The sequence below is a fragment of the Cygnus olor genome, chromosome 1, assembly GCF_009769625.2.
Source record: "Cygnus olor isolate bCygOlo1 chromosome 1, bCygOlo1.pri.v2, whole genome shotgun sequence".
Taxonomy (NCBI): domain Eukaryota; kingdom Metazoa; phylum Chordata; class Aves; order Anseriformes; family Anatidae; genus Cygnus; species Cygnus olor.
Window position 1 is genome coordinate 208,470,443 of NC_049169.1, and position 21,715 is coordinate 208,492,157.

The 21,715-nt window shown below is 66.7% G+C and overlaps 1 protein-coding gene across 1 annotated transcript in view; it reads right to left on the reverse strand.

Moving 5' to 3' along the window:
- Window positions 1-21,715, reverse strand: part of ARAP1 (ArfGAP with RhoGAP domain, ankyrin repeat and PH domain 1) — a 46,036-nt gene that overhangs the window by 775 nt on the left and 23,546 nt on the right. The window contains 31 exon segments of the mRNA XM_040530473.1: window positions 1,064-1,219; window positions 1,327-1,390; window positions 1,946-1,996; window positions 2,878-2,960; window positions 4,132-4,164; window positions 4,875-5,017; window positions 5,142-5,255; window positions 6,371-6,488; window positions 6,648-6,716; window positions 7,056-7,139; window positions 7,369-7,516; window positions 7,745-7,850; window positions 8,309-8,521; window positions 8,810-8,973; window positions 9,171-9,216; window positions 9,335-9,530; window positions 9,606-9,708; window positions 10,056-10,191; window positions 10,484-10,618; window positions 11,602-11,776; window positions 12,800-12,982; window positions 14,427-14,512; window positions 14,746-14,945; window positions 15,033-15,139; window positions 15,516-15,721; window positions 15,858-15,978; window positions 16,287-16,356; window positions 18,242-18,406; window positions 18,823-18,926; window positions 19,672-19,742; window positions 20,510-20,664. Coding sequence (XP_040386407.1) covers window positions 1,064-1,219; window positions 1,327-1,390; window positions 1,946-1,996; window positions 2,878-2,960; window positions 4,132-4,164; window positions 4,875-5,017; window positions 5,142-5,255; window positions 6,371-6,488; window positions 6,648-6,716; window positions 7,056-7,139; window positions 7,369-7,516; window positions 7,745-7,850; window positions 8,309-8,521; window positions 8,810-8,973; window positions 9,171-9,216; window positions 9,335-9,530; window positions 9,606-9,708; window positions 10,056-10,191; window positions 10,484-10,618; window positions 11,602-11,776; window positions 12,800-12,982; window positions 14,427-14,512; window positions 14,746-14,945; window positions 15,033-15,139; window positions 15,516-15,721; window positions 15,858-15,978; window positions 16,287-16,356; window positions 18,242-18,406; window positions 18,823-18,926; window positions 19,672-19,742; window positions 20,510-20,664 — 3,805 coding nt within the window.

A 21,715-nucleotide genomic window follows, 5' to 3' on the forward strand; every position in this document is an offset into this window, starting at 1 on the left:
GGTTAATTCCCCACCGCCTGCATGTTCAGGCATCACCAGCAGCTGGGGATGTTCGGGGGAGAAAACCAGGGAGCAAGGGGCACCAGGGGGTCTCCCCTGCCTCTGCCCTGGGTGCTGGAGGAGCAGGAGAAGGGACACACTGGGTTTGTCCCTGCTCCATCGTGGGGAAACCAGGGCAGTCGTGCCTGCCAGCAGGGCAGTGTCACCCCACGAAGCCCCCGTCCCCTCCTTTGGTGGCAGGAGGCGATCCAAACCATTTCTGAACCTGCTGGCAGGACACAGCTGCGTGCTCTGGCACCAGCAGGTGCAGCCCACCATGCCGGGCACCCCGGGTGCTGGCCCCTCGCCCCGCACCACACCGACCCCTGCTTCATGGCCCCTGGGGTGCAGAGGCAGGGGCAGGGACCGCGGGTGGGCGCACACCACGAAGCGCAGACCGGAGCGAAGCCCACGGGGAGCATCCCCAGCAGAGCAGCCCCACTTCCCAGTTATAAACCCGAGCCAGGCTGAGGTGGGGGGCACCCCTGGCAGCCAAACCATGCCCTCGGGGCACCCTCGCTGGCACAGCAGAGGACGCCCAGTTGTCCACGGGGGCGCAGCCAGGCGCTCAGGTTTATAACAGCAACGAGGACCCGCGGGGTGCTGGGCAGCTCCGTGCTGCTCCCACGGGCCCCGTGGCTGAGCTTGGACACCCCAGGAGTGGGGGGGACCCCGGCACACAGCAGCCCCCGGGCAGGATGGCTGGTGTGGGATCTGGCAGCGAGAGAGCAGGAGGGGAGCTGCTTGGTGACCAAAGGGCGTTCCGGAGACGTGGCCCCGTTACCGGGAAAATCACCGGTCCCGCAGCAGCCCCTCGCCCTGCATCACACGGTTTGGGGCACCCCAGCTCCCAGGACAACCCCCCCCCCCCCCAACCCGGGGGCTGGACAGGGCACGGGGAAGGGACAGCCACCCCCAGTCATCCCAGTGTCTCCCAGTAGGGTGACGCTGTTCCATAAGGGCTCCCCCCCCCCCCCCCGTGTGATGCAGCGGGGCCGCGGCCCCGCGCCCCGGCCTCACTCACGGTCAGCGGGTCAGTAGCGAAAGCAGCCACACTGTTCCTCATCTCGCTCTCATTGCCGCGCAGCGGGATGAGGGAGATGTTACCCAACCTGGCGTCCTGCTGCGTCCGCGACGCCCGCACCTTGCAGGTCTCCGAGGGCCACAGGGCGCCGCCGTGCTGGGGACGGGGCACGGCACCGGGTGAGCGCCAGGGCTGCGGGAACCCAACGGGGCGGGGGGGTGGGGGTCCCTACGCCCACGGTGCCCCCCCGGGCTCGGCGTTACCTGCACGTGGAGGAAGGTGGCGAACCACTCCCGCAGGTCGGCCTGGGTGTCACAGCACAGGTACCTGCGGGGACAGCACCCACCCGTGTCAGGGATGTGCTCCTATGGGGTTGGGGGCACCCGGCACGGTTCGGGGTGAGGATAGGGACCAAGCGCTGCTGCAGAGCCCATTTTTAGCCAGGTGCTAGGAAGCTGTCTGGCCCCGGGCTGGGGGTGTCCGTGGGTGTCAGGGGCTTAGCAGCAATGCAGCGGGTGACAAATTACTGGCACAGGCATTAGCGAGCAGGTGACACCCAGAGTCTGCTGGGGAAACCCCCCACAGGGTGAGGAGTGAGGCGCAGGCAGCCCAGGGGTGCTCAGAGGGGCTGGAGCCACCCTGGGGGGCAGAGATGGACACAGGGGGCCGAGAGCTGCTGCTCCGCATGGGGCCCTATAGACCCTGGGGACTGAAGGAGCTAGGGACAGGCAGGGGCAGGACCCGACCCCATTGGCATGCAGCCTGCGCCAGGGCACGGCGCTGCTTGTGGAAATCCCCATCTGCAGCCCCCGCGGCCAGTGCAGGGTGTCCGTCTGTCCTAACACGGGGGTTTAGCATCCCCCTGCCCGCCCCTGTCCTCACCATTGCTGCTTCTCGTGCTTCTCGTTCTCGTAGAAGACCGTAAAGCCCCAGCTGGAAGGGGAGAAGTGAAAGCATGAGGAACAGCCTCCCGGAATTCCCTGCCGCAGCTCCAGGCACATCAGGTTTTAAAGTATCCCTACAGCCACCCCCATCCCTACAACCACCCCATCCCTACAACCATCCCACCCCTACAACCACCCCATCCCTACAGCCATCCCATCCCTACAACCACCCCCATCCCTACAACCACCCCATCCCTACAACCACCCCCATCCCTACAACCACCCCCATCCTACAACCATTCCCATGACTACACACACGTGTGCACACTCACATGCATGCACATGCATATAGTCACTTACACACACACGTATGTGCATAGATGCATGGCACACGTTTGCACACATGTGCACATACACATGCACAGGCACTTACACATATGCATACGCACATGCATACACGCACATGTGCACACACGCATGTACACATCTGCACATGTACTTAAATGCACACTCATGTGCATGCACTCACGTGTATGCACGCACATACTGACATGGATGCACACGCTCACAGGCACACTTGCATGCATGCACACACACATGCACAGACGCACACATACTCTGACATGGATGCACATGCGTATGTGGCATGGAGGCACACTTACATGCACACACACACTCACGCACACTTGCACACTCTGGCCTCCACCCGTCGCCTCCTCCCTGCCGTGCCACCAAGGGTAGGGAAGGACGGTGACAGCTCCCCGTCCCCATGCTGGCCCCAGGCTGCAGCCCGCGTCCTGCGAGGCTGCTCTGACATCTGGTGGCAAGAGGCAGGGCCACCAGGAGCCGCGTCCCCGCAGCCACAGTGCCCCTGTCCCCGTCCCCAGGGGGCTGTTCCTGGCAGCTGGGCGCCAGGCGGTGCTTGCTCACCATGTCGGGGGCCGGAGCTTCTTCTTGATGCCCAGGTAGACCCTCAGGTTCCTGACGGGCCACTCCTTCTCCGGCTTGTGGCTCTGAGGAGAGAGCGCTGCGTCGGGCTCCGGTCCTGGTCTGGGCTTGCCAAGGGTGAGGGCAAAGCCCGGGCTGGAGCAGAGGCCACAGCCCCAGCATATCCCAGGGCAGAGCCCCCAGGCAGAGGGGACACGGGAAGGCAGGTCCCCAGGCATGGGGCTGGCTGCCTTCGGAGCCGGGAGCACCATGGGGACGTTTCCCAGCAGATGGCAGCCTGCGATGAGGCACGGCCGCGTGCTGGCCCTGCGCTGCCACCTCTGCAAATGTCCTGCTGTGGGCACGGCACGGAAAAGCAAGGTGCAGCACAGCACGGCATGGCACAGCGTGGCACAGCACGGCACGGCAGGGAAAAGCAAGGTGCAGCACAGCACGGCATGGCACAGCGTGGCACAGTGTGGTGCGGCACGGCATGGCACAGCACGGCATGGCGTGGCACGGTGCAGTGCAGCACATCACATCACGGCATGGCATGGCACGGCATGGCACGGCACGGCACAGCAGGCAGGTGCCTCCCCAAGACCACTCTCACACCCCTGGGGCGCAGAAGGGAACCCCAGCTCTGCCCCCACCGCACACCATCCAGGGAAACCCTGCCCATCGTCACATCCTCTGGGTGCTGACAGAGCTGCACCTGCACTGGGCAGCCCCCAAAGGTGGGGGGGACGTGGGTAATGCCTCCCCCCCCCCAGTACCCTGCTGCCCCCAGACCTCCTGGTGCCACTGCTCTCTTGCCATGCCCCACGTGGTGGCACAAGCCATGCTCCGGCAGCGGGTGGCACAGGGGGGGAACCTCGGGTCCCCCCCTTAGCATACAGGCGGGTGACTTACAAGGGCCTGATCCAATGCCCGTGAGATGGTGGCTTGAGCCCATCCCATCCCCTCCGTGCTGCCCCCCCAGCCCCGTGCCCAGCTCCTGGAGCAGAACCGGAGGATAACGGGGTGCCAGACGGTGTGTCCCCAAGGCTGGGGGCCACCCAGGGCTAATGGGGAGGGACGGCATCGCACCGTTTTGTTAACCACCCCCCAGCATGGCCAGGGCTCGGGCACGGAGGGGCGCACATCGCCCAGCATGTGCCGAGAGCTGCAGGATTGGATCGGGGCCGGGCCCCGGCAGCCTTGTAAGGGCAGAGGGCCAGGGCTCCTCTGCATGCCCCGGCTCGGCCCTCTACTCACGTTCTCCAGCACGGGGGTCCGCTGCTTCAGGCTCTGTTTAACAGAGGAGCGGGGTTAAACCCCATACGGGGGACGGGATGGAGACCCCCTGCTGCCCACCAGGCACGCCGGGCCTCGGCAGGGATGGGGCGAAGGCAGCGGCACGTTGGGGTGGTGCTGGGCTGGGGGGCCCCGAGCAGAGGGCAGCGGGGACTGGAGAGCATCCCCAAAGGACAAGGGAGCAATGGGGCTCCCCCCGACTCCTTGCACTAACGGGGCTGGCTACTGGCTCGTGCCCACCAAGCTCCTGGTCTGGGGTCAGCTCGATCGCTGCTGGCACCAGCCTGCACGATGCCAGCCCTGCACGGTGCCAGCACGATGCCCCACGTCCCCAGGGGACTCCCAGCAGCAGGAACACAGCATGGCACAGCTGGGGAGGGGAGGGGAGGGGAGGGGAGGGGAGGGGAAGGGAAGGGAAGGGAAGGGAAGGGAAGGGAAGGGAAGGGAAGGGAAGGGAAGGGAAGGGAAGGGAAGGGAAGGGAAGGGAAGGGAAGGGAAGGGAAGGGAAGGGAAGGGAAGGGAAGGGAAGGGAAGGGAAGGGAAGGGAAGGGAAGGGAAGGGAAGGGAAGGGAAGGGAAGGGAAGGGAAGGGAAGGGAAGGGAAGGGAAGGGAAGGGAAGGGAAGGGAAGGGAAGGGAAGGGAAGGGAAGGGAAGGGAAGGGAAGGGAAGGGAAGGGAAGGGAAGGGAGGGGAGGGGAAGCTCACCCGCACTTCCTTGTAGAGCCGCAGGCAGGTGTGGTTGAGGATGAAGTAGCGGTCGTGGAAGCCGGTGCTGAGGCCGAGCCCCAGCAGGTTCCTCTCCTCCCGAAACTTCATCATGCCGTGCTTGCAGTCGCCCACTCTGCTGGCTGGGGGGGGACACACACATCTGAGCAGCTCCAGCACCCCCCAGGGGGGTCAGGCCCCCAGGGTGGGTGCGGGCAGACCCAGACCCCCTTCCCACCCCCGTGTCCCACTGCCTGCCGCCCTCACCGAGGTAGATGAGCATGTTCTCCATGGAGAGCTGCTTCTTCACCACCAGGTAGCTGTCAGTGCCCAGGCAGTGCAGGATGGGCAGCACTTTCTCGGAGTAGTGCAAGGGCCGCTCTGTTGGGGACACGCAGGGCTCAGGGACACGCACACGGGTCCCCGGGGAGCGCCAGGTGGGCAGGTGGCCGCTGAGCAATTGCAATTTCCCAAAATTGCAAAAAAAAAAAAAAAAAAAGTATTGCAATTGCAAAATGCATGTGATTTCTAAACACGGTGCTGTAGGCGATGGGAAATCTGCACACATGCTGGCAAAACATGCACAGAGGTTGTTCATGCACACACTTCCATGCACACGGAGTATTTCACAAAAGTTAGTGCATGAATGGTCAATGTGGGGCTAACCCCAGCCCCCGCCAGCCCGAGGATCACTTGTGTTTCAGGGCTGGCTGGTCCTTGGTATCGCCTGCTTCCCTACCAGCATGTTGAGCCACCAGCAGGGGCTCCAGCTGGGTCCCCGTGGGCAGGGCTGGGGCCTCATCCTGCTCACACCATGGTCCCCATGGACCCTCCCCATCCCCATCCCCATCCCATCCCCATCCCCATCCCCATCTCCATCTCCATCCCCATCCCCGTCCCTGTCCCCATTCCCATCCCGTCCCATCCCATCCCCATCCCCATGGACCCTCCCCATCCCCATCCCATCCCCACCCCATCCCCATCCCATCCCCATTCCGATCCCATCCCATCCCATCCCCACCCCATCCCATCCCATCCCATCCCATCCCATCCCATCCCATCCCATCCCATCCCATCCCATCCCATCCCCATCCCATCCCATCCCATCCCATCCCATCCCATCCCCATCCCCATCCCCATCCCCATCCCCATCCCATCCCATCCCATCCCATCCCATCCCATCCCATCCCATCCCATCCCATCCCATCCCATCCCATCCCATCCCCATCCCATCCCATCCCATCCCATCCCATCCCCATCCCCATCCCCATCCCCATCCCATCCCCATCCCATCCCCATCCCATCCCATCCCATCCCATCCCATCCCATCCCCATCCCATCCCATCCCATCCCATCCCACCCCATCTCCATCCCATCCCCATCCCCATCCCCATCCCCATCCCATCCCATCTCATCCCATCCCATCCCACCCCCATCCCCATCCCCATCCCCGTCCCCATCCCCATCCCCATCCCCATCCCCGCCGCCTCACCGACCTGCCTCCTCCCTCTCGTTCACTTCGAAGCAGCTCCAGTAGTCCTTCTCCTTCGTGACAATTTTCCTCCGGTCCAGGATCTCGAAGGTGAGCTCCTCGGCCGTCATCGTGGCCGGGATCTGCACGGGACAGGGGGACAGCTCTCGCTCAGCTGGTGCCAGCCCTGCGCCCGTCCCCATGCCGTGCCACCCTCCTCGCAGAGATGCCGGCTCAGAGCCGAGGTTTGGGCACACAGCGGGGGTCCCCATCCCCACTGCGCCCTCCTCCGCCCCCCTCACCTTGACGTGCTGCTCTGTCTCCGTCTTCTTCTCCTCCAGGTACACCGTGCAGATGAAGTCCCCGGCTTGCTGCAGGGCAGTGGGAAATTGCTCTCACCCACGGCTCCCCACGCACGGGTTTTATCCCCCACCATGTGCCCCCCATGTGCTGCTGCAGGCAGGGGGCTGCCTGCCCCTCAAATCCTCCCCTAATCTGGGGGCACCAAATAAGCTCCCCAGGGAGGGTGGCACCAGCAGCACAGCCACCACTAGGGACATGAGAGGGGACACGAGGACCTTCAGCACGTGTCCCAGTGTCCCTGCACCCTGGCCATGGATACCCCGGACGGGGGAGCCTGCAGAAGGTGCTGAGCAGTCAAGGGGGGCAATGCCCCCCGCACGGAGAGGGTGCCCCGGGAAGGTCCCCACCTGTGTGCCGCTGGACGCTGCCTCCCGCATCTTCATGATGGCCATGATCTCGTCCTGCTGCTTCTTCATCTCTTGGTCGTTGACCTGCCAAGGAGGGGAGCCCAGGGGTCACAGCCCACCCTCCACGTGCCACCAAAACAAGGAGACTTTGTGGGAAGAGCAAGACCACCTTCCTCCCACCGCCCCCATCCCTGGGGAGCCACCCTCGGTGCATCCATGTGTCGGCACAGGCAGGTGCCAGGGGGCCCTGCAGCAGCTCCCCCCCGCCCAGGGCAGAACTTTGTAGGCTTGAATTTTGTGCATTCAAACCTACATTGAAAATCTTCACATAGTGGCTGATGAGGTCCTCCACCACCCGGCCCGCCTTGTAGTCCTTCCCGTCCGTCTGGAAGAGCGTGGGCCCGAAGACGATGGCCAGGTTGTGCGTGTTCATCTGGTTGTCCCCCGAGAAGTGCTGGACCCTGCGGGGCACCCCATTATGATTCCTGCCCCGTGCCACCCCCCGGGACCCCCTTCAGCTGCACCAGGACGTGGTGCTCAGCTTCGGGCACAGCTTGTCCCCAAATCCCCGTCCTTCTCTTGTTTGGGATGAACCGGAGGGATGGGGGCTCTCCTGCAACCCACAACCCCCCAAAACCCCACAGCAGATGGGGTGATGCCCCACAGGGCTTTGGGGACCCACGCTGTACCGAAAGAGGTGGTTGATGAGCGCCTTCAGCGTGGCCCTGTTCACCGTGGGGAGGGTGTCCAGGAGCCGCCGGTACTCCCCGATCTTCGCCTCCTCATCCTCGAGCACTGCGAGGGGGAAAAGTACAAGCATGAAGGGGCGTGAAGCTGGGAGGCAGACCCCCACCTTCCCCATCCCCTATCCAGACCCCACTTTGGGGCCTCCCATCCCACCACACAGCTGGTGGGGCTGGCACATCCCAGCTTTTTTGGCTGTTTTGCACCCGGGTGCCTCCAGCCCCGGTGCTTGGGGGCCGGATCCAGGAGCGAAGGGCGAGTCCCCCGGCCAGACCTGGGTGCGGGGCCGGCGGGCGCATTCCTCTCCCCACCCCGGGCTCGGCGCCCGGCGGCTCTGACTCACGGCCACCGCCGTGCCGGCCAAGGGAAACATCTGGACCCCAGATGTGCAAAGAGAGGAACAAGCGGGGGGGGGCCAGGCTCTGCTTTTTGGCACCAGGACCCCCCGGGGAAGGCTCCCCCATGGCTTGAAGCCCCTACCCCGGCACCGCCGCTGCCCTTGCCCTCACCCGTGGCCCGCAGCCAGTCCTGGCTCCAGCGCCGGGTGAAGAGCCCGTCGCCCAGGTCGCGGAAGAAGCGCTTGAGGGTGTTGGCGACGTCGTCCACGTGGTGCTCGCCCTCCTTCAGGCGCACGCTGCGGGCGTCGCGGCGCAGCATCTCCAGCAGGTTGGTGGTCTTCGAGTTCTGCCCGCTCTTGCGGTAAATGCCCTCGGATGTCAGCCCTGGGGCAGAGCAGCCGGCAGTGAGCCCTTGGGACCACCACGTTTTGGCCACCCGCCCACCCCGCTGGCTGCCCATCAAAGGGTCCCCGCGAGGGGACGCGGTGCTCCCCGCCCTGCAGGTGTTCCCCGGCCACCGAGGAGCTGTGGGCAGGAGCCAAGCCCCGCTCCAGCCTCCCACGGAGCTGCAGCAGATGCTCAGGGAGGGAGGAAAACGGGTCTCAGGCTGCCCCTTGCCATGCCACGCTGATGGGGTGACCCACACCGTCCCCGTATAGCGAGGGCGCGTACCGCACTGCGTGATGTAGTCGATGCACCGGTCCACCAGCATGGGGACGTCCCCCTCGGTCAGCTGCTGCTCCGACAGGGTGTCCCCCGAGCTGCCCGCAGCCTTCTGGATGGCGTGCACCCAGCCCAGGAAATCCAGCCTCCTCTCGCCCTGGATGTACAGCGTCCTGCCGGCGGCCGCGGGCTCAGCGGGGGCTCAGCCGCCCCCTTCCCAAACCCACGGCCACAGCCCCCAAACCGGGCTACCCCGAGGGTGAAGGCATCCCAGGACCATGGTGGGCTTGGGCAGGGGGGGATATTTTGCTGGAGGGGGCTGATCCCCACCCACCCTCCAGCCGGGCTGCGCCACCAGCTCCACGTTTACCTCCGCCTCTCCACCAGCACCAGCACCTCGTTGTCTCCCTGGATGGCTGCGAAGGGAAGGCAGGAGCCCGTCAGGAGCCGTCCAGCTCCAGCCCGGGCTGGGTGAGCAGCAGTGGAGAAGAGGATGGAGAGGAGGAAGAGCTGCCAGGGGGACAGGGCACATACAGAGCTCCTGCAGCTTGCGCAGCTGGAGAGCCTCGTGGCGCTCACTGTCCTCGAAGCAGACGTAGAGCGTGGAGCCGGCCAGGGCGAACCAGCCCTCCTTGGCGCGCTCCAGGTTGAGGCCCCCCTTGTAGAGCAGGCGGCCGATCCTCTCGAAGTCGTGGTTCAGCAGCTCCTCTGCACGGGGGGGGACAAAGGACTGGGGAGGGGGTGGGGGGGGCTGTCAGCGCGCAGCTCCCAGCACCCACGCCGGCCCCAGCGCTCCGGTTCCCACCTTGGCGATGGACTTGAGCCATTCCCGAGCAGCCTTGGGGCAGTCCAGCCCAAACAGGTAGAGCCTCTCCGACTCGATGTACACCTCGAACGTGCTCTCGATCCTGCGGGAGGGAGGGAACGAGAAGCCTCAATGCCCACGCGTGGCACAAAGGCACCGGTTTGACACCAGGCACAGCGCCAGGGGGAGCATCCCACGGCACGAGCGGAGAGGGGCTCAGCTCCACCAATGGTCCATCTGATTGGGGACCCCACAGCACATCCCCAGGGCTCCCAAGTGCTTTGCACGCTCTGCCAGAGACCAAGGATGTTAGCAAAAAGGTTGCAAAGAATAAAATGTTAAACAGGCTCCTTGCAAAGACAGGCAGCTCAGTGCCATCGGGGCCGGCGGTGGGGCTGGGGGCGGCAGCCCCACGGAGGGGACGGGGGGGCCGTTTGGGGCCAGCCTTACCCATGGGTGTGGGGCGGGTTGTTCACCAGGCACACGATGTCCCCCGCCTTGATCTCGCCGTTGGGCACGGCGTTGCGGTCGTTCTCGTAGTAGCTGAGGACGCCGTCCTGCAGCGTGCACCACCGCCGGCTGAACTCTGCACGGCATGGGGGGGGGGGGTGCTCAGCAGCCCCGCATGCTCCAGCCACCCGGGGCCACCCAAAGCCACCCAAGACTACCCACCAGCACAACAGCTCAGGGCACAGCCCCTCGCTCCCAAAACCTCTCCAAAACCAGGCTGGCTGGCTCGCACCACACCCCCAGCTGTCTCACCAGTGCCCTGGGGAGCCGGGGACGCTGCATCCCCCCCCACCAGCTCCCCCGCATCCCTGCTGGGGTTCTCCAACCCCCTGCACCCCTTTTTCCCCACCCCGTGGTCCCCCACGTACCTTCCTGGCCCTTCCTCTCACTGACAGGCTTGGCCATGGAGGGGGTCTTGTAGAGGAAGCCGTTGTGCGTGACGCAGGGCAGCAGCACCGAGTAGTGCTTCTCCTCGCTGCCCCCCACCTCCAGGCGCGGCGTCTCTGCGAAGGGGGTGACAGCCTGGCACGGGGCTCGGCTCGGAGGGGGCGATGGGGACATGAAATGCCCCCTGAGGCTGGGGGTTTCCCCTGCCAGAGCCCGCGAGCAGCCGCAGAGCCACTCGGCACCGTGGGATGAGCTCAGGGGCTCGGGTTTCTCCGGTTTGCGCGGAGGGGCCTCGCCGCAGCTGCTCTCCCAGCCCTCTTTTTGTGCTGACAGTTCCAAAAGCGCAGGGCCAGACCCCTCCTGGGCCAGCTCCAGCTCAGCGGGAAGGGCTTGGACAGGACTGGAGGGAGGGAGGAGGCGGCTGCAGCCCACGCTGGCGCTGACCCGGCCCTGGCGCGGGGTCTGGGGCTCGCTCCCCACGCGTCTCCATCCATCCATCCCACAGTGGGGATGTCCCCAAGGCACCAGCACCGCTCCCTTCCGGGACCCCGGGCACCAGCGGGGCTCCCCAAAGCGCCCAACATGATGCAGCCTCTCCCCTCCTGCCCCAAACCAGCTCCTGGGCACCTCTGGGGCGTTCCCAGCAGGGCCAGACGAAACCAAAGGTGCAGGGACTCTGCCGAGGGGCAGAAATCAGGGGCAGGGGGGCTGCACGCCCGTTGGGAAATCAGAGCAAGGCTGCGGGGTGGCAGGAGCGAGCTGAGCCCGGAGGCAGCTGCGGGCTCAGGAATTCGGGGCGGATCGCAGGGCTCCTGCGGTTCCACTCTGGTATTTTGGTTTGGGGCTGGAACCCGATGGGAGCAGAGCCCGTCTGGGTCACACAGGGCTGCCTTGTTCTGCACACAGCAGCGCCCCGTGCCGGGCGGGTGCCGGAGCCAGGATCAGCCCCAAACATCCCTGCCTCCCCCCAGGACAAGGGACACCTGGGGACTCCTGGGGACTCCTGGGGACACCCGGGGGACACCTGGGGACACCGAGGGGACACCTGGGGACACCTGGGGACACCCAGAGGGCACCTGGCGGTGGGGATAGCCCTTACCTGAGGTCTTGTTGTGCAGCAGGAACTCCATCTGCAGCCGCTGCCCGCTCTTCTCAGCCAGCGCCAGGGGGATCGGGCACTGGGGGTCCCCGGTGGCGCACGTCACCGCCGCCCCGCAGAAGACCAGGGCCTGCGTCTCGGCCAGGTCGCTGGTGGTGACGGCCGCGCACAGGGCCTGCAGCAGAGTGGGGAGGGTGGCCGGTGAGCACCAAGCCTGCCCTCGGGGCCGCGGCTCCAGGGGGGGCGAGACCCCCGCCGAGGAGCCAGCCCTGCGAGGACGCAGCACGGGAAGGAGCCAGGGAGCGTGGCTGGGTTCCTCCCGGCCGCCGCCGGGGCAGGACAAAGGAGGGAGAGAAAGTTTTGGAGCTGGCTCGGCGGCGGCAAATCCCTCCCTTAAGGAGCCGGGGTGAAGTCATCCGGCAGCGGGGTGGGACGGGCTCTTGGAGCAGAAAAACAAACAAGCCCACATGCGAATTCCCGCGGCCGCCGGCACGGCGCGCCCCCGGCTCTTGTGCAAACAGCAGCGCCGAGGGGAGCTGCACAGCCCAGGGGATGGGAGCTGGTGCCACCACCATGGCATGCTGAAAGCCTGGGGGAGCTGCTCGCTGGGAGCGTCCGACCCCGTTGCTTGGGGCGGTTTGGGGGGCAGGGGGTGGCAGAGGTTTGCGGAGAGGGTGCTGGAAGCAGGGCACCCATCGTGCCAGGGCCAGGCAGGGCGTTGGGATGAGTGGTGGTGGGACCCGGGGATCCCAGAGTGAGGGGAGTGTCGCCCACAGTGCTGCAGGCTGGGAACAGAGCTGCAATCCCAGCTGGTTGTGCCCTGTAGTGGAGGTGCCACCCTGTCCCTGCAGGGCTCCCATCCCGCCTGGAGACCCCAGGCTTCGGCTGGGGGGGACACGGGGAGAGCCTCGGAGGCTGGGTTGATAGAGACAGAGATCCAGGCAGGGAGGAAGGCAGGGATGCAGGGATGGAGACCACCCAGCCCCACGCATAAGGCTGGCAGCCTGCCTGGCTGAGCAAACCAGGACCAAGCCCCCCCAGCAGCACCCCAACAGTGTGTCTCCAGTCTGGGACCGGTCCCGCTGCCCACAGACGCCACGTCCCCACCCCAAGAGCCAGGGGAGACCTTACTCCTGCGCTCTTTGGGACCCCCCCAGGCAGGGTCCCCATGACGACACCCGTCCCCAGGACCACTGACCCTGTCGAGCTCCTCCTGGTTGCCGAAGAGCGGGTGGTAGCGGCGGTACTTGCCCTCCCGGTACTTGGCGATGAGGAAGCGCCTCCGGTCCTGGCTGCTGCTGCCGGGGCCGATGGCCTCGCTGGGGGGCACGTTGGCGGCCCAGAACTGGTTGGCCACGGCGTTGCCGATGTGGTGGAAGAGCTGCGGGGACAAGGGGAGGCCGGCGTGGTGGTGCCGCTGCGGGGACGGGGTGGGCTCTGCGGGGCAGGGGGAGCCTGCAGGGACCTTCCCAGCCCACCACAGAGCAGTGATGCTGCGGCTCTGGGTGCAGGCAAAGCATGCACGGAAGGGGAAGAGGCGTCGTGCACGGGGAGTGGAGAGCACGGGTGGGCAGGAGGCGAGGGGCTGAGCCCAGGGTGGGGGAGCACTCGCCCGCCGCAGCCCCGTGGCGTGACCCTGGCCCAGCCCCGGCTCCAGGCGCGGCGCTGCAATCCTTCCACTCCCCTTCCTGCCCCAGAAAACACATCTGGAAAGCAACACCGAGAGCCGGGAGTGGATTTAAAGAGCTCTCCACAGCTCCCCGCCACCCTGCTCCCCGACCCCGTGGTGCACAGCCCCGCTTCGCCCCCCGGGGCCGGGCAGCAGAGGTCTGCCCTGCGGCAGGAGTTGCAGCCTCGTGGCAGGCATGCCCGCCTGCTGCTGTGCCATTACGCAGCAACATTTGCCCTGGGGACACTTCTGGGAGATGGCATCGCCCGAGCGAGCCCCGCGGGGTGCTCGGTGAGCATCCCCGTGCCCTTTGGGGCCATGAGGAGCAGGAGAGGGTTGGGGCTGGGGTGGGGGCACGGAGCAGGCTGGGATGCAAGGGGATGCTTGCAGAGCTCTCTGCGAGCCCGGAGGGGTTAACGGCAGCCTTCCAGGAAAGGGGAGGATCGGGGCTGCAGCTGGAAGTGTTTGGGCTGGGGATCAGGCAGACCGGAGGCGGGGGCCGCAGGGTGGGACCGGGGCAGGAATGCAGGACCCGAGCGGGGTGGCTGGGGCCGGCCAGACGGGGCTGCGGCACCGGGGCGCCCGCAGCGGGGCTGTTCCCATCGGGCTGCTCCACTCCAGCCCCAGCCAGGGCAGCACAGACCCCGTGCCACGGGGCAGCAGGGTGGCACGGTGGTGGGAACGAGGCGTGTGGCCAGCCCAGGCTTCCTTCCAGCGGCCCCACGAAGCACAGAGCCCCCGGTGCTGCCGGTACCAGCGCCGAGCTGCTGGGAACGGCTGCGGGGCTTGGTGCGGTGACAAAGCCCAGCTCCACGCCCGCCCTCGGCGCTGGGCGCTGCCAAATTCCTGCCCGGTCCCGTGGTCACTCCGGCGGCTCCGCAGCTGTCACCTCGTGGGTGCACAGGTGCCTTCTGTCCCCAGCGCGGGCGTGAAGTGCCCCTCGTGCCCCCAGGCGATGCCGGGTGCACCGCGGGGATGGGGGCAGAGGGCTGCTGGTGGTCCCCTCCCTATCCAAGTCACAGCACGGTGTCACCCGAGGGGCTCGGGTCGGAATGGGGATAACCTCCAGCTCCTGGTCAGCAGGGTCTGCAAGGGGGTGGGGGGGGACGGGGCAGCTGCCCCCAGACCGGATTTTGGAGCCCATCCGCGTCAATACCTCGATCAGCTCCTCGGTCCACACCTTCCTGTCCATCTTCAGGCTTCGGACTTTGGTGATGCCAGGACCCAGGCCCCGGTGCTCCCCTGCCGGCGAGAGGAGCCGTTAGGGACCTTCCTTGGTGTAGGGGGGTCACAGAGCCATGGCCCCCCCGGCCTCTCCCCCCCAGCCTCCTGTGCTGCAGAGCACCCAGGAGTGCCCACGGACCGAGCAGGGGAGGTTTGGGGGAACCCCCTCCCCCCACCGCTGGGGGCCATTTGGAGAGGAGACCAGTGCTGGGGTGCACTCAGCACCCCGGGGTGCTGAGCGGGGCCGGTACCTGCGCATCTCTTGCAGATGACGATGCAGAGGTTGATGGACGCCCAGTCGGGCTGGGGCGAGCCGCAGTCGGCGCAGAAGCGGTTGGGTTCCAGCGCCCAGATCCTCTCCGCCACCTCCGAGTTGGAGAGGGCCTCGGCGATGGCGTGCCGCATGGCCTCCACCCACTCCTCCTTCTCCTGGTCCGAGTCGGCCGAGAAGCTGCCGGCGGGGAGGGGGGTGAGGGAGGGATGGCCCCGGGGAGGGGGGGGCAGCGCTGCCGGCACCCTGTCCCCTCCCTCGGCTCACCTGAAGATCCTGTAGGGCGTCGTCAGGTCGAAGCCCCTGCGGTCCACCTCCTTGACGTTCCCCACGTTCATCTCGATGTAGGTGATGCCGATGCCCTGCCGATAGTCCTGGGGGGCGAGAGGTGGGGGGGGGCAGAGAGGTGAGGGAGGGCAGCCCCCCGGGTGGCACGCTGCCCGTGCTGGTGGCAGTGGCCAGGGTCCCCACACACACCCCCAGCCCCAAGACACACAAGGTTTGGGATGGAGATGCCACCAACCCAAGCGTGCGCGATGCTCCTGGGGTCCCCAAACCTTGGGGTCCGCAGGGACGGGCTCTGCAGCCCGGGGTCTCCCACCCATGGGGTCTCCCCTCCCCATTATGGGGGTGGCAGCCCCGGGGTGCCGCGGCTCACCGCTGCTCTGCCCCGGCTGCCAAAGAGAAGGGTGGGGGTCCTCCTACAGAGGGCACCAGGGTCCCCAGCCCCTGCTGCACCCCGGCACCCACCTCCGAGTTCTTGTAGAGGAAAACTTTGTCCCCGGCCACCGCCACGAAGAGCTTGTGCTTGAACCCCCTCAGCTCCAGGAAGCCGCTCTTGTCCACGAGCTCCGTGGCCTCGGGGGCGGTCGGGGACATGGACGTCCTCTCGGGAGCCTTGCTCTTGCGCTCCTCCGCGACCTGCTGCAGGGTCTGAATCCACTCGTTACGGTCGGCTGCGGGGCAGGAGCAGAGAGGGGTCAGGGCTCGGGCTGGGGGGGCTCGTCCCTGGGGTCAGGGGCTGCCAGGAGGATGGGAACGGCCCCGCAGCGGGGTTGGGGTTGGCTACAGGCAGGTGTCCCCAGCACTCACCGTCACTCTCAGCCCGAAACACAAAGTTGCGGTTGTTGGTGACCACCTCGAATTTCTGGTCCCCGACGCTGGCTACGCGGGAGATGGAGGAGACGGGGATGAAGCGCTTGGAGTAGGCGTCCTGGGGGGGGACACGGGGGGAGAGACGCACCGTCACCGCCGCCGCCTCAGAGACATGGGTCGGGAACAGCCCCGAGCTGGGAGCGGCGGGGTCCAGGAGGCTCGGGGCACCCCACATCCCACCCGGTGCTGGCAGCACCCCAGCACCCAGCCCGTGCTGCTATGGGGACATCGTCCCTTTGCACCCCCATGCCTCCGGGATGCCCGGAGGGATGCGGCCCCAGCTGGTGTGGTGGGCTCGGTGTGGGACAGCCGGGCAGCCCCCCCCGACTCCTTCTCACCCCAGCCTCAGCCCTCCTCCCCCCTCACCTTCTCACTGTCGAAATAGCGGAGGTAGTCGGCGTCGAGCTTCACCCAGCGCTTCTGGTAGATGTAGGACCTGGGGAGGGACGGCAGGGACCCGTTGGAGGGGACGGGGAACCTGAGCTGCACCCCCGGGGCTTGGGGAGCATCTGCATGGGAGCACGAAGGGGGCCAGGACAGGTTGGGCATGGGGACCCCCACACAGCGCGGACCCCAGAGCCTGCAGCCCCTGCTCTGCCTGCATAGGCTTGGGAGCAGGAAGGAGAGGTGAGCCCCCGGCTGCAGCAGCGCCCTCGGCCCCCCCAGCCCTCCTCCGAATCCCCACCATGCGCCCTTGAACTCGGGGCCTCTCCGCCTGTGCCTTCACGCCCCAGTTGCCGACAGCCCGGGGCCACCTCGCCATCGACCCTCGCCGCGTCCCCGGCCCTCGTGGCAGCGGGGGAAGCGGTGGGGTTTGTGCTTTCCTGCGGGCACCGATGAAAGCACGGAGCCAAGAGGGGGGGCTGCCCCTAAAAGCACCCCGTGAGCTGCTGATCCCAATTAGCAGTCACTACCAGAGACCCCAGAGCCGGGCTGGTGGCGTCCCTGTTCCCTGCAGGGCAGTCGGGCACCTCGCGCCCTCGGCGCGCATCAGCATCACCGGATGGGGGTGCAGGGGGACAGGCCACCCCCTCGCCCCCTGGCACCTCCTAAAAGCCTCCGGCAAGCCCTGGGAGCCCCCCTGGTGCCCCCCCAGCTTCGTGGGCTGTTGCTTAAGCGCTTGTTTGTTCAGGAAAGGATTTCAGCACCGCCACACGTGACCCCGCAACTCGGCCTTTACGTAAGGAGGAAATCCTTGTTAAGGCTCTGGGCTCTTCCACGGGCCCTCCCGTTCCCCATCCCCGTCCCACAGAAACCCCTCAGCCCTCCCGGCTGGCTTTAGGCACTCAGGGGTTGGGTGGCTTTTTTTGGTTTTCCTTCCAGTGCCTTCCCCAGGCTCCGGCTCCCCACCCAGGGAGCAGCTTCCCCCTGGCTCCCCGGGGAGCTCTTCGCGGCTCTCACTTCTCCAAAACCGTCCCCGGCTTCCTCCTCCCCTCGGATTCAGGCTTCGGGGTTTCCTCCTGGCTGGCGTTAAGATGCTGGCAGGGACCCAGGGCTCCCGCAGAAGCTCCCCGGCATGGCCGTGCCACCCGTGGGTCCCACGGGAGCAGGGCAGCAGGGGTGCAGAGCCCCGCGGTAAGGGGCTGCTGGCACAAGAAACACTTTTATGGAGGCTGCGGGGTCTGTGTGCCCATGGGTGTTATCCCCCAACAACCCACAGGTGAACGCAGCAAAAGCGCTGCCAGAAAAGCCTCCTCCTGCAGCAAACTCAGTGAATAAAATAAAATAAAATCCTCTGAGCCCTGCGGGGAAGCCAGGACGGCCGTGCCGGCGGTGCGAGGCAGCCTGCGGTCACCACTTCTCCCCAGACAGCAGCTTTCCGGGACTGCTGCCACCACCGGGCTTCCCCGGAGCGAGCAGTGCCCATTTCCCCACAAGCCTGACCCACGGCGCTCGGATGGGGGAAGCTGGAGCTGCAAAGTCAGGCCGGGACGGCAGCGGGGGCATTGGCAGGGGGGCCACGTGCGTGGCCCAGTGCTCGGAAAGCCGCAGTCCCCATCCTGCTCCCCATCCCCGTTCCCCTCGTCCACCCTCCCCTCGTGCTTCTCCTTCCTCCCCCAGCTCCCTCCTCAGCCTGCTCAGTGCAACCATCGGAGGCAGCCTCTCTGAGAAAGGATCTTTCACTAAAAGGGGCTACCTTTAACCTAAACCAGGGGGCAGGAGGGGGGCTGCAGGCACCCCTTTTCACCAGAGCGCGACGACACCCCCAGCGAGCAGGATTTACAAGGGGAAAAAGGCACAGCACCTCCGGGGCAGGAAAAAGGGTGACACCGACAGCACGGGGAGGGCAGCGGGACTGTGCCCCCCCCAACATCACTCACCCCTGCGGCGGGTTCTTGTCCAGCCACCCCGCTCGGATGGTGGGCAAGAGCTGCGCGGCGGCCGAGCGCTCCATGCCGTCGCCGAGCGTGCCGGGGCTGCCGCCGGAGAGGGCGACCGGGGGCTGGCGCGGGCTGGGGCCGTCGTCGCTCCAGCCTCTGCCTGCGCTGGGGAGCGGGAGCCGAGCGGGGGGGTTATGAGGTGGTGACGGGGTGGGCACGGCCCCCCCTGCACAGCTCAGCGCCCTGCCCTGCCCCGAGGTGCACAGCGATGCCGGCGTGGCGCGTGCACACAGACGCACCCCTGTGCGCACCTGCCTGTGCGCGCACACATCTCGGGCATCAGCATCAGCACATGCACACAGATGCACGCTCACGTGCGAGTGCCCCCACCCCGAATGTTTACAGCCCCTCTGTGCACGCACAGCCCTGCACATGCATCCCCCAGCTGCTCACACACGTGCTCGCACACGCATGCTCCTGCCCGCACATCGCCACGAACATGCCCTGCCCGTGCATGCTTGCACACCCACACGCAGGCACACGTGAACACGCACACGAGGAGCGGCAGGAGGAGCCCCTACTTGGCCGGGGGAGCATCGTAGTAGTCCTCGATGAGCTCGTCCTCGCTGAAGAGGCTGTTGAAGCGCAGGGACCGCGGCCGACCTGTCACAGACTCGGCATCCTCCTGCGGGGATGGGCATGGATGACATTGGCAGCCCTGCGCCCTCCCTGCTCCGCACCAGGGTGCTTGGGGAGGGCTCCTGTGGGGCTGAGCCCCTCCAGCCACCCCCTGCACCGAGCAGGGTGCTGAGCATCCCGGCCCCACGCAGCTCGCAGCACCACCACCAGTTAGGGATGCCCAGGGAGAGGCAGGGAAAGAGGGCACAAAATGCAGCGGCACCGCCTGCATCGCCCACGTCTGCAGCTTCCAGCGGTGCCCACGGGTCTGCGAGGTGGCGTGGCGGTTCTGGACGGTTCTGGATAACCCCCCGGCCCCAGGGGCAGCGGGTGGCAGGGCTGGGGCCAGAGGAAGGCAATGCACATCGCTCTGAAAGCAACCCATTGCCAGGAAAAGGAGGGTGAGGGCTCCAGGTGCTCAGGGTTCCGCAGCCCGCAAAATCAGCCCAGAGCCGCACGAGTTCGGCCTCAGGAAGGAGTGCATAGAGGATAAAAATCCCAAATCCAGGGACTAAACGTAGGCTGTGATGCTGCAGCTGTCCACTAGCACGCACTCTGTGCACGCCAGCCTGCGGGGAGGCTGCACTTTGGTGCTGCCAGGGAAGCAGCAGCTCCGTGGGCTCGCAGGGCACCCTGCTCCTCCGCCCCAGCCCCAAGCTGTGCCCACAAAGCAACCCAGGACCAGCATCACCGTCGGGGGCCCTGCATTCTCCTGCTCACCCCCCCCATCCCCTTCCAGCACCCACGCCAACCTTGTCGGCCATCTGCCCCGCGGGGCTGGCTAATTCCTCCTCCCAGGCGGAGTCCTCGTAGTCAGAGTCATCTGCAAGGGCAAGCAGAAGGTGCTGGGCACTGCTGGGTCTCACGGGAGCGAGAGGAGCGTGTCCCGGCCGTGCCCCCAGCACACCAGCACCGTGGGCTTCCCCCGCGCTCTGCCCTTGGCAAACAACCTCCCTGCTGGGGTGACAATGGTGGCGTTATCAAGGGCTTGGGTAGCACCGGGGAAGGGCAAAGTCCTGCCGCGGGCAGCTCCCAGCACCGTCGCGACCCCTCGGCACCGCTCGGGGGGCGGCTTCGCCCCGGCCGGGAGCTGCCACGGGGGGCCCAGGGCTCTGCCCGCAGCCCGTTTCTGTTCCCCTGCTCCTTTGCTCAGCTGGTTGAGGAAGGGGAGCAGCGTGCGGCCCCCCGCGCCTCCTGCCGCTCGAGATGGGAGCTGGGCTGCAGCGGGTGGCACCGCGGGGCAGGGGGAGAGCTGCTGGGGGCACAAATGGTGGCCGCATCCTGCTCCCGCCTGCCTTTTCCTCTTCTCCATGTAACCATGCAGGTGACTTCTGAGCCCGTGCGAAGCTTTTGCTCCCCTCCTGGGAGAGGGCGCATCCAAACCCCAGCCCAGATGTTGTACCCCACAAAAATCCCCAGCCCAGAGCCTGGGAAGGGGATGGAGCAGGGAGGGAGCTGGGCAGGCTGGGCAGGCTGGGCAGGACAGAGGGACAGAGGGACAGAGGGACAGAGGGACCCACACCACGCCAGGTGGCCCAGAGGAGGATTTGGGACCGAGGAAGGGACAGCACTGGCCCCGCTCGTACTCACCGAACTCGGGCACGAAGGGACAGGAGGGCTTGGAGGGCGTCTGTGGCTGCGGGGCTGGCTGCGGCTTGGCACGGGGCAGCAGGGCCGGTGGGGATGGAGGGACACAAGGTTCCCTGTCGGGGATGGGGACGGGGATCTCCTCCTTGGCAGGAACGCTGCGGAGAGACAGGAGCAGGCGCTGGAGGACAGCACCGCGGGCATCCCACGGACCCTCCCGCACCCGCTTTCACCTGGGGGGGCCCCAGAACAGAGCCCCTTTTTTACAGCACGGGTCGTACGCGCCAACCCCATCCCCGATCCCCCAAACCCTCCCGTGGCAAAGGCCTCACCCTGCGCGGGTTATGGCGGCGCTTTTCTGGCCTGGAAGTATTTTCTGGCACCCAGCCCCAAACCTCCCTCGCAGCTCAGGTTTCTTATCGGGCCCTCAGGGACACCAGGGGCCGCCTCCAGCCTTGAAGCCCGGTCCCGTATCAGGTGTTTTTGTCCCCTGGGCCGGCGGGGGGCTGGGTCCCAGGGGACCCAGGGGACGCAGGTCCCAGGCTCACAGCACCCAGCTCTCTGCCTGGAGCCCCCAGAGCCCCCCGCCGAGCCGATTCTGGCCGCCCCTCGCCCGTCACCGCTGTTCTCCGCTCGCTTCCTGCCTCCCGAACTACTGCAGGCGGGCGGCAATAAATAAAGCCCTCCGCACCGTGGTGCTTCTGGGGGGCAGGAAACCGGAGGAAGTTCCCGCTGGGTATAAAAATAAGAGGGACCTGATTGAGCGGCCCCGATGTGACAGAGGGGGCAGAGCGGGGAGGAGGCTCGGCATGGCCCCGCAGCCCCACGGGGCGCTGAGCTCCGCCGGTGGCACAGGGGGTGCGCTCGGGGGGGACCGGGAATGGGATTCTGTGCAAGAGCCACGCACCCGACACAGCGTGCAGCCAAACAGGGGGTCCCGTTGGGCTGCTGTCCCACAGCGAATCGCAGCCCAAGCCCCATGCGTCGGAGCCAGCGAGGTGGAAAACTCGGCTCCAGACCCAGCGGGCTCTGGCGGCGGCGATGCCAACCCTCCGTAGCCCCGGGGCATAGCCACGGCCATGGACTCGCAGACCCTGGGGCGTTTTTTTTGGGCAGTTTTAGTTCCCAGCCCTGCTCCAAGTTGCTCACCCAAGAGGTTTTGGGGGGAGCTGACAGCCCGTGCTGGAGACGGCTGGGTGCCCAAGGTGG